Source organism: Eufriesea mexicana, unplaced genomic scaffold, assembly GCF_001483705.2.
Source record: "Eufriesea mexicana isolate 0111107269 unplaced genomic scaffold, ASM148370v2 scaffold4673, whole genome shotgun sequence".
In the NCBI taxonomy this organism is placed as follows: domain Eukaryota; kingdom Metazoa; phylum Arthropoda; class Insecta; order Hymenoptera; family Apidae; genus Eufriesea; species Eufriesea mexicana.
In genome coordinates, this window is record NW_016912643.1 from 611,990 (window position 1) to 624,517 (window position 12,528).

Consider the following 12,528-nt stretch of genomic DNA (forward strand, 5'->3'; position numbering starts at 1 on the left):
AACTGTATCTAGATGTTCCAATTACGCTATCTTAGGAAACAGGTGCAAGGTACCGGCTAGAGATATACACACATTTTACGGCCTGAAAGTCAAGGCTACGCTCGAAGGGTAAACTTAAAAAGGAGCTACATTTGCTGGCGCACATCCAACTGGAGCAACGATTATTTTCTTTGCCTGCGAGGCGATGGAGGTCGCTGCGCCATTCTAAACATGTATTGTGTCTAATCCCGCCGAGGCATGTGCACGAATCATTTTTCTTCCGGCGTCCACTACAATTAACTTCTTTTTTCCTCGACGTCAATTTTTCCTAACGAATTCCTGATTGCTAGGGAAAATTTTGCGCCTAGGTATAGCGCACACTAGTGATAAATTAGTCCTGTCAAATGCAGAGATCTATGGATTTTAAAGAGTAATAACGAAGGAATTTTTAATTATCGATTTGGGCTTTAATTTTCTTTATTTTCCACATTAATTTTACAAGTTACTAGATTTGCTGTAAATTCAAAGATGAGTAATATGTATAATATAATGAACAATATAATTGGAAACGTGGAAAAATAGTTTTTGAAATTTTATTACTTCTGAATTTTTTTATTATCTTGACAGAAAGATGTTTATAATTAATTTTGTATGGTTGTACATTAATATTTGTGCCTGGACTGATTTTATATACGTAACATATAATAAGTTTGCAATGTTTTCTTTTCTTATACTATTTGACTATTAATTATGACACAAAGATTCATTAAATGAATAGTATTATAAAATTTAATAATACAAAATAATAAATAAAATAATATATCGTTTTACAAATTATCTTAATAAAATATTTGGTAATATATATTTCAAGCCAATTATATTCCTTTAGTTCGTTTCAAATAATTATGATTATTCGTATACATTGTCGTAGTATATTAATTTTATATCAGATTCAAACCCTTATTTCTTAACGAAATAAAACAAACGTAATCAATCTACCAACCTCCGGGTAAAATAATCACAAAATAGAATAAAATATTAAATCTATACTACGCATTATATATAATTATTACCTTTGTTATTAATCATTTCACTTAATTCATGTTCATTTTCTGCACAAAAAATATTTTTCTCACAGGACCGTGCAATTGGTACAGATGCATCGATCACCGAGACGCGAGGTTTCGTTAATCGAGCGCGAGGTGGTGCCACTGGCGTATATTTGTACACAATCAGCCAGTTTGATGGCGGGAGGGCGCTACTTGCGATCGGGTGTACAAGGGTTCGTGAACGAAATTGGCCCTCTTCGTGAATCCAGCCGAATACGTTTCTATCGTGTAACGTGAGGGACAACACGCGAAAAGTGTTTCGTACGTTGATTCGCGGGCTTGGCGACAATGTCGTCAAGAAAGCGACGCTCTACGTTCATCTAAAGATCGTCGATGTACTCTCTCGTCGCTGACCTGGAGACCGGCGACAGAAGCCATGCCGCAGCACAACCCCTGCCACAAGAGGCTGATGATAATGACAGCGACGAATCGTCATCGTCTTGTCAGCTAGGGAACGCCGACAGCAAGTAAGTAAGTAGATGAACATCATGTTTCCCGCCGTGTACTCTCTTCTGTCATATATATCTGTTCTATTTCGACAAGTTCGTGGTCGATAATATTTCTCTGTCTGAATATATTCACTTATTAATACATGCATTTTTCACCATTCGAGACAGTTTCATCGCAGTGAAGTGCCAGTCGGTAACGAAAATTCATACGTATATATGCTACCTACGAATCATGGTTATGCATTGGCTTAGATGACTAGCGTGTTAATGATTGCAAGAAACTGGTTACGCTGCTATTGTGTAACACGATTGTCTAAAACAAAGGTATCGACGCAGCAATTCTTGCTTAAGGAGTGGTGAAGAGGGAAAAATTAGAATAATAGAGAGAGATTGGATAGTTCGTGTGTCAACATATGTACGTTCCTTGTATATACAAACGTGAGGCGCTCAATATACGGATCAGCTTGCTTTTCGCGTGCATTATCGCGTGGTTGTATCGTTCGTCTACTCTGGCATGTTTGCGCAGCGGAACTATTCCCGACGAAGGATTGTGCAGCTGAAATATCGTTTCACGAGCAGCTACGACGAGTCTTTTGTCACTGCTGCCAGGTGACTGGAACGAACAGAGGTCACTGACCGGTGAACTCTGACCGAACATGACGTCACTGATTGTAGGCTCTATCTAGGGAGTTTATTTTTGTGTCACTGTATGTGGCAGTACATCCCACTGGTGTATCTGTGGCCTTTAATCCTTACGTATTCCACCGTCATACCTATTGCGTCAAGTACACCTGCGTCTTTCTGACGAGTTTCAAGCAGTGAATGAGTTAATTCATGGTTTAGACAGCGGGCTCGTCATTGCTTCATATTGATCTATAATTTTAATCGTCGTTGCAACGCTGCCAGTAGATAGACGATTGTCTGGACCATCGATTATGGAGTCAACGTTGATGAAACCCTAATTGGAACAAGCAAGAATAACTAGGATGGAAATAACTGATTGATACAATTCAGATGTTGAAGTGCAGGATTAATTAGTACATGTGACATAAACAGTTGAAATATATTGGCTTACGTCATAATGATTTCATATTTTATGAATTAAATATAATTGATATTGTATCTATAATACATATCATTTTATATTTATTGAAGTCAGTTGTTTCTAGGGGGGATTATTAAAATAGGAAATAGTATAATTGTTTAAATAACAAATTGTATTTATTCTTTATGTATTATGATTCAAATAGTATTAGGTGCATCAGCATTAGTTAAAGAGAACTGGTATTAATTATTTTGAATGTAGTTAAAAATTACAAAATGAGAGAAAATGTTGAGAGAAAAGTCAAAATTATTAATGATGTAATAGAAGATATTATACATTATATTTATGGTTAGGTTAGGCTTTTTTATTTGTCAATGCAACTTTATTGTTAAAATTGTCGACAACTGAGTACAATTACAACATTTATTTTCACTAATCGTAGATAAATTTAGTTTCATTTATATGAATTTTATATTTGGGATTTACATAAAGGTCATATTACAAGAATTTTTATTTGCATATGAAATTTATATATACCTTACAGATGTGTAGCAAAACAATATCAAAAATTGCTTTACTATTAAAATAAATGTAAATTTTTAAAAGATTTTTTATTATTGAAATAAAAAATAATACATGTATTACAATTAAATATTTCATATCACAGTTTCAGAAATTTATCAATTTAATGAAACTTTACAAATTAAAATTTAGTAAAATCTAGAACACTCAGCTAATAGTTGTGACTAATTGCAACTTTTTTTTTTATATATTGATCACACTATAAGCTAAGAAATGAAAGTAAAATATAATGATTTGATTAACATTTTTTCATCAATAATTTAATTAGTTTTTGCAAGTATTTAGTTTCTTTATCATTTAGAATAATTTAAAATATGAAAATTATCTGGAGGATATTAAATAATCATATACAAATAATTTTTAGTTGCTGGTTTTTACTTGATCTTAAAGTCTTAAATATTCGTTACGTAGTACATTTATTTTTTTATAGTAATTTATTCTACAGTCCAGTAGAGTGTATAAATAGTATTAAAATAATTATTTAAAATGTAAATTTATATATATTCAAAAAGGTACAATTATTTTTTATTTTAAATATAAAATAGATATTTTAATTTTTAACTAACAATAAGTTTTCAATTTTGGAATTAAAGATTAATTTTTATGATTCATATTTTTGTCGTTTTATAAGAGTATAAAATCATAAAAGTAAACAATTTGCAATATTAGATTTCTAACCACACTTATTATTTTAGCAATAAATTCGATACCCATTTTTCCTAATTGCAGAAAGTGTTATTTTCTTCGTTATTATCTATAAATTTCACAATTTGAATCGTCTCATAAATTCTAATAAATTGCTGACTCAAAAATAATATATACATGGATATTTTAAAGAAGAAAATCGTAATTCTTTATGCCTTTCACTTTTCATCTCTCAAGATAGTCAGTAAATCAGTCATGTACTTCAGTGAATTGTAATTTATGCTGTATTGCTGCAAGTTGGCCAGGAAAATACGTTAAGGTCAATTTTTTTTAATATTTTCGTTTTTGTAACATGTTTTATGCATAGCAAATAAGAATGAACAGGAAATAAATGTTCTTAGAAAATGAATAAAATATCATGACCTGAGATGTTAAAACGAATATGCATTTTAAATTTTAGTGATAAATAGGCAAAACTTTATTTGTTTAATTCTAAGCATATCAAAATATTTGCGAACTTTTTTTGAGTCGTATTAAAAGGTTTTAATTGATTAATGATTTCTTAACAATTTTCTATTGGAACTGGAGTATGAAAGAATTATTAATTTTTATTAACTTCTTCTTTATTTATTTAGGAAGGAAATTACATTTTTAATATGTATTGCAGTAAAAGTAATACGTATACTTTAAAGAAAATAATTATTAGATCAAATATCATTTTTAACTCGATTTAAGATAGTTTTACAAAATTACAAAGTTTCTTTACTTGAAATTACATTATGGCATATGACATGAATTCAGAATGATTATACGTGGATGTTTTTAATAGCGTCTTGATACGAAAAAATAGTCTCTTCTATAAAATTACAGATAATGGAAAATGTAATGGATGGTGAAAGGTAAATTTAAGGAGTAAAGTGCATGCTGTAGAATTTCATATTTGGCTTCATTCAATTTTTACACTATTAAACGTAGCTGTTGCCGAGCAGTGACCGAGAGGAGAATAGAGGTTTTCTGTTAAGCAAAGTTCATTATTTTTAGGTCAGTGAAAGAACAAAAAAAAGTAGCTTTTAATTCAACGTAAAAAGATTGTTACAAACACATAATAGCGTTTTATACTGCTATTTATTATACTGCTATATCTATTTCAAGATTATCAATACTATAGTATTACTATGAATATTCAACTATTTACGTATAACAAGATTGAATAAAAAAAAAAATTGATCCGTTGCTATGAAAAGTCTCATTGAACCATTTGAAAGGTATTACAGGGCCCTGAAATACAAGCAATATGTTCCCATTATCGATAATAGTTTCGGAGAAAATATCTCGTAGTAGTTCCCATGGACCACCCTGTGTAGCTCATCTGTTATCAGTTAGTGGTAGAAAATTTACGAGCGAACGTATAAAACCTGAAACAAAGGAAAGTGAAAATAATCGTAGTAAACGTCATGGTGTTTGAGAAATCGTTAAGAGCAACACACCGCGCCGCCTGGCGACGAATCAAGAAATAATTCGTTACAACCGTGACGTCAGAGAGCTATTTGGACCCGGAGGTGCAACAGTTTTCACCGCGAATTTGCTACTAGGTTATGTTTCCCAGCCGTAAAAATTGCTTTATATTCGCGGTCGGTTAAAAAAGTAGGATGCTGCTTTGTATCGGTAACGATGACCTCCATGCATATTTGTAATTTCCTCGAAGCGTGTTCATCTCATAGCCACGTATCTCATTCACGGCGTTCCGGCGTGTCTATCGGTTTCCTGTGTGGAAAACCGAGAATCACGCAGCTCCGTTCTATCGATCTGCAGCAGCCAGGAGTTCTCCGTCTCCTTCTGCCCCTTGTTCCTTCACCTCCCTCTCCGTGGCTACTACTTGTCTCTCTCTATCTCCCAGCGATCATTTGCTCACTCATTCATGTTCTCTCACTCGTCTTCTTTCCTTGTCCTTTACTTGCTCCTTTTCATTCCAGTTTTTCCGTCTTTATCTAATTTCTTTCTTCATCTTCTACACAGTCGATCTCCTTCCATCTGCGCTGTCTCGCGTCCGCCCATCCTATATATACGTTTCCTACCTCCTCGACCTTCCTTTCAGTTCCCCCCCTCCACCTGTCACGGCTCCACATCTTTCTGCCTTCGAGCGATGCCTCTCTGTCCTAAGCTGTCCGTCTCTTTTCATTATCTGTCTTTTTCTTCCTTGCACTCTCCACCGACTACTCTCTCTGTCCTTCTAACGGTCTGTCCTCCAGCGGAATATCCTAACGCGGCAAGCGAGGAACAGTTCTTCTACCTTCGTTTCTCCGTCACTTTGCAAAGCTTCAGAGAATTGGATAGGACTGTTGGGTGGAAGGTAAGGGTTGAGAGGTGTACAGGTGAAATCAACCCTTTTGAGTTGTTGCGTTTTATTCTTCGTGACGAATCCTGCATTTTCGCGGATGTTTAAAAATATATGTCTCCAAATATCGTCGTGTGATTAAAAAGATCGCACGTATTGCTTTGGAGGGAAACTCGGGACGCTTTACGGTAGCGATTAATTGGAATATCTGCGGGAACTGCAGCGATGCATTTTAGTCAGTCGTGTAAACGCTGAATTTTTCATGCGTTTAATGAGCATCAAGTGCATCGCGTAAGCATCTATTTCTTTTGTAATAAAAGGATCATAAAATAAGAATGTATTGGTAGAATACAAGAGATAAATTGGTATACATGTAAATTCATATTTCCTATGTTTGTTACAATTTTTTTGATGCATTGTTAAAGAACTTGTATTTATATATATATACAAAAATAATAAAATTTATTTAGAGTCATAAAATATAATAAAATTTGGCACCTGAAAGCTAGAATATTCTTATATAGGATGTGTATAAATTTCTAATACCTAGGAAATATTATTTGCATCGAATTTATTTTTTTGTTAAGTATTTAATTTTATTGTTACTACTTCGATTTCTCTTTTACAATTATTTGAAAATTATGAATTAATCGATAAGGAAAAAAAATAAATAAAATGAAATTTGCAATATCACAAGTATCAATGAGTTTTAATTAATTGTGCTATAGTAAATGAATTTAGAAGTCATTAAATGAAGTATTCCTTCAATGTTTAATTAAAAGGTAGAATATGAAATATGAAACTACGATTTTAATATTTTATATATCCCTGTAAATATTTATTCTCTACTCTTTGAAAGTACGATATTTCGATTCTGTCGTTATATTAAATCGACAATCATAAGCGGAAGTAACGTGAAAATTTTCAGAGTTCCGGTAAATAATCGATAGATATAATAAATATCATAATATTCTATTTATAAAAAGTACAAAAAATACAAATTCAAAATGCTGAATAATTTTTAATAATACTATTCGAATAATTTTTCGTTTGGTCGTGAAAATAAAATTGAGAGTATTTAAATTTAGTTATATAATAAGATACGTAAGAAAATATTTGTGAGGAACTCGTATCAGTGAAACTTAAAAGACCTAATTTACTTTTTGTTTTCACACTAGTGAGGAGGATGAGAAAAAGCTGGTGGAGCAGGTGTTTCTATTTTATCGTGCCTGTAGTTTCTCATTTCCGGCTTTGCTTAATAGATTACTCGAAAATACTGAGAATCTTTTTATTGCTCCTAAGAAGATTTCAGTCGTAGATAACCATTGAAAGGTTTCTCTTCGCTACTCATCATAATCCTCGAACTTGCAAGTGGTTAAGCTATCGATTTAATTCGATATCTAAATTTGCTTAATCGACTGTAAGTTCAATTTAATCTTCGAGTTTAAAATTCAATTTCTTGTACAAGTTGTACTGCCGTGAATCACGAGACATACTTAAATTAACAATTTTTGGTTCAAATTAATGTTTACTCTATGATATGAAATTGGAGAAATCATATTTTTCAATTTCCATCAATTCAAGTAATATTTTTCATTATCAGTATATTTCTTTCTTCAGGATTTCCAAAATTGGAAATTTTATAAAAAAAATATTTATATGTATATAGCAAATTTTATTAATTATAAGTTCAATTTCATTTTCGAGTTTAAAATTCAATTTCTTGTACTTACAAGTTACTTTGTCGTGAAACGTGAGATATTAAGATCAACAATTTTTGTTTCAAATTAATGTTTATTTTGTGGTATGAAATTCGAGAAATATTTTTCAATTTCCATTAATTTAATCAATATTCTTTGTTATAACTATCTTTTTTTATTAATTTCAAAATTAAAGATTTCATGAGAAGAATATTAATAGATTTGAATTTGTTAATGTTAATTTTATAAAGGCGAAGAAAAGATGAAGAATATAATTTATAAAAGGGAAAAATGAGATTGTCTTATAATTAGTAAACGAAGTATATGATATTTCTCTTTTTATATTAATATTTCTTTCATTTTCATGGACTAGTATCGATATGCAAAATAAAATTTCAAGAAGTTTAATGTATAATTTAATATTCTTGAAATTACATAATTTTTTATTGTTATATAATCCCTGGCATTAAATTATACTTACAGGGAACAATATAACGGTATCCGAGATTTTAGTTTCCTTCAATTACCTTAATGCAGAGTTAACTCTCTTTTATTGACTAACCTCTTAACCTTTTGATATGAAACGTTTAATTTAACCGGTGAGTCGGCAATATTTTTCAGAAATTTTCTTGCATAGCTCCAAGTTTACTACGTATATTTACTGCATATATTATCTCTTTCTTAATACAAGTAATACCACCAACCGATATTTCCACTTAAACCTCTGCAAATATCCGTTTATTCTTAACTGAATAAATTCCTAGTAATAAAATAAGTAATTAAGCTATAATTATTGTTAATAATAACGCAGTAATAACTCCATGGACAGGAGAAGTAAAGATGTCGGTACTATATAGAACAGTAAAATACAGTGAATTATTGGAAACAATAAATTGAGAAAAATTCTGAATCATAATGATGTAAAAATAGTAAAATTAATTTTCTCGTGATGTAAGTATGTTGCATTCAACACAATAAACTATTATGTACAAATAATAATAATAATTTATCTTAGTAATCCAGAATATTCTTAATTAAATTATTAATAACAATAAATATTATCTCTTTAATAATAATAGTAAAGCTATAATAAAAATTAGTCAAGTTAATATATTTTTCTAATTTATTATTTAGCTAATACAATTTATTTGATACTTCATAATTTATAATAAAATAAAATAATATAAATTTTTAATTAATATTAGTTGATATACCCACTTTACCTAATAAAAATAATAAAGTATGCAATAAAACAATAAAAAAAGAACAAGTAATAATGAAAGGTTTTAATTAATATTAATTAATATATTTTTCCATCTTATTATTTAACTAACATATTTTAAATAATAAATGTTTAATTAATAATAAATTAATCAGTCAAATTTTAAATAATAAATAAAAATAAAAAGTTGAATAATAAGACAAAGTGGTATACACAAATCAACTAATTCTTCATTTAGGATACTATTTCTCAAAGTACAATCACATTCCACTATGAAATTTCAGAACTGTATAATTATTTATTTTGCCAACTGAATTCGTCTTTTGTCACCTGCCTTATTACGGAAAGCTGAAAAACGTTGAACGTTCACGCAACATGGTTGTTCGTCAATTCAGATCCGATAAGCGTGACCAACGACTCGATGGACTCCAGGATAGCTCCGTGAGATCTTCTACCTTCGAACCCTAACTCTCCCATGTGGCAAGTCAAGGTGTAATTTCCACCTCAGCTGAAAATGCCTGACCTTGTCGACTGATATCACTCGATAGCCTTGACATGACGAATATTTCGTTCGTAACCATGAACCAGCATCGTTGTATTCAAAGTGAGCCCTATTCATATAGAGGGCTCACGGTTAAGGGCTATACACGTGTGTACATACGCTACGGGCAACTCTTTGAAAGGCTTAAAACGTGGAATTCTTTCGACGTGGCAGCGATTCGAAAAGTTAAGGTCAAGGTCTCGACCCTGGAGATTACACGTGAACACAGACAGGTAATTTGCTGAAAAAAGATTCCTGATTCGAGCCAAAAACCTTTAGAACTTAGAGGAAGCTTCGACGATGATCCAGACTATCGAGAAGATCATGGCTGGTAGGCCAGTTCTCTTTGATTTTTAAGAAATTCTGTGGACGAGATATCATTGGAACGATTACTATGTCTCTGACTACCTGATTACATAATTAAAATACACCGAATCTTATAATAAATGATATATACATATCAATGACCCTTCTAACATTTGCCATGGTGATTACCAAGGCTCATGATCAAACTACTTTGTGATTTTTCAACAAACTAAACTCGAGTTATAACGTATATACAAGGTGATCAAATTCAAATATAAGAACAAAATAGTAAATTAACATTGTTAAATGAAAAATGACGTCAGTCGAATTTTATTTAGAGAAATCTTTAAAAATCCGTCACTTGGCACTAAGTTATCAAGATAATATTCGAAACTAATTTTGCGAATTGAACACACTTGAAAAGTATATAAAAGCTTTCAGTTTTTGAATATTTGAAAGTCTCGTGAAATTTTGTGACATGTCTAAAACAGGGTTTTTCGACCTCTTTTGGCTCATGACTCTTTCATTGGTACCTTTTATTTTCTTCGTGTCCTCAAAAGGTTTGAATTTGTAATAAATAGATATAGGTATTTGCACTATATATATATATACACTACATTTATAAGTATATCTATCTATATCTATAAAATAAAATTAATCAAATAAAATAAAATATTTGGCCCCCATAAAAAAATTGCTCAATGCAGAACTCGTTATGCTCTAGATACACATAAACTTTCATTAAAATCCAATTTTTTTAGTTAACTAAATTTTTCTGCAATATACTACACTAATACTTATTTTGTATCCACCCTACGTACCCTTGATATGATGACAAAAGATACAAAACACACAAAAAAATAAAAGATAAGAATAGGTTCTACGCGAGATATTAAAAAAAAAAATACTAATTATTTACTGATCTGTAAGATCTTACTTCCTTAATCTTAGATACATACATTGAAATTAAAAACGAAGCAAAAGAAAGATAAGGTATATCATAACACAGAAGATTTTGGGTCCAATAACACAGATCCCATTGTAGTCCCCATAGGGACTTCTACAGATACAGTGGTCCTATTATATCTTTTGGTATACTAAAGAATTCTAGTAATTAGTTCACTATTGTTAACTATAAGACGAAGATTCTTATTTACAGAATTTTTCACCAAACCATTAAGGCATATCGAAACGTTAATTGTTCGCAAAAAGGAAGAAAGATAGCCAAAGGTGTGAGTGTTGGTCTTGTATGTGTGAATGAGAATGAGGTTGAATAAGTGAAACTCATTTGTGATGATATAAATATAATATGTGCGAATGCAGTCTAGTTTGAATGATGTTTGAAAAAATGTTTAGAAGAATGTGCCAGAATAAAACAGTTATGTGAGAATCATCAAAGAGAAAACATGAGTATGTAACGGTTAATGAGAGTGATAGAGAGAGAGAAGAATTTTGTAGAAAGTGTCAATCAATCTTTTGTTTAAAATAGTTTATTGCGAGTTGTTTTCGTTATTTAAATATTTTTATCTAAATGTACTAACGTGTTAACTTTTAAGAAAACGTAGAAGATATTGGTGTCCATTTGTATCCACAAAAGGGGTTAATTAACAGGGATAGCCATTCGGTTGTTGCCAGGCGGGATTACTTTCTTGCAGCTTGCAACGACACGTAAGAAGTCGTTCCATTTCATCCCGACGACATTCCCGCTATTTTAGGAACATTCGAGATCCTAGAATGCACCCTGTTGGCCCTTTTATTTATAGGAATGACCTGATGTCAACGGCCTAAACGATTTGTCTGTGAGCCTGCGCTTCGGACCAATTCGAACAATGCCAGACACTTTTTGCATTCACGTCGAATAATTTCGTTCTTTGTACGAATTTCTAATTTTTCCGATCTATTTCTGAGCGAAGTTCTGCAAAGACCAGGTCTTCTCGCGTCTGTTGACGTTCTCACTACGTACGGTGGTTTATTGTATGGAACAAGAACCGTGGTTGTTCGTGAAAAGTTTAATTAACGAAGCTGCCGGATATTCTCGTTTGCTACAGTTTGCAACAGTTTTTAAACGTTGGTGGAAAATTCGAGTTTGTTAGCGGAAAGTATGCTGTTGCGTGGAGAAAGGTGACCATGGCTGGTAGTTGATATGAAAGCTATTAAAGGAATTAGAGTATCGGCTTCGGGTCAGAATTGAAAGCTAGGGGGCAAAGTTCAGAGTGAATTGATTTGAAATTTTATTCGAAAATTGAACATTGCAACGTGGTAGTATCGACGTAGTTGATCGAACGTGATATTCAGAGCGATGTATGATGTGATGAAAATTCTTGAAGGTGAGGGAAATGCGATATTTTTAACTTTTCGGCAGTTGATGGTAATTAAGTAGAACAAATTTGAAATTGTAATCGAATGTAAGAAATTTTTAATTGTACTTGAATAAGATAAGTTTTGAATCATAATTATCATTAATGTGTATTTATTATAATTCTTGATATTATGTTGTTTAGAATATTATTTGTAATATAGTACAAATTTATTTACATTAAATATTATATTTCGTATTTAATAATATATAAATTTATATTATATGATATATAAAATATTCATAAGGAACATAATAT

The 12,528-nt window shown here is 31.3% G+C and overlaps 1 protein-coding gene across 1 annotated transcript in view; it reads left to right on the top strand.

Moving 5' to 3' along the window:
* Positions 1–1,256: 1,256 nt before the first annotated feature.
* The window catches only part of LOC108551589 (uncharacterized), a gene marked incomplete at its 3' end in the record, with an annotated part of 80,593 nt that continues 69,321 nt past the window's right edge, over positions 1,257–12,528 (top strand). Inside the window, exon 1 of the mRNA XM_017905820.1 lies at positions 1,257–1,555. Within this exon, the coding sequence (XP_017761309.1) occupies positions 1,422–1,555 (134 nt within the window). The remainder of the gene's footprint in view (positions 1,556–12,528) is intronic.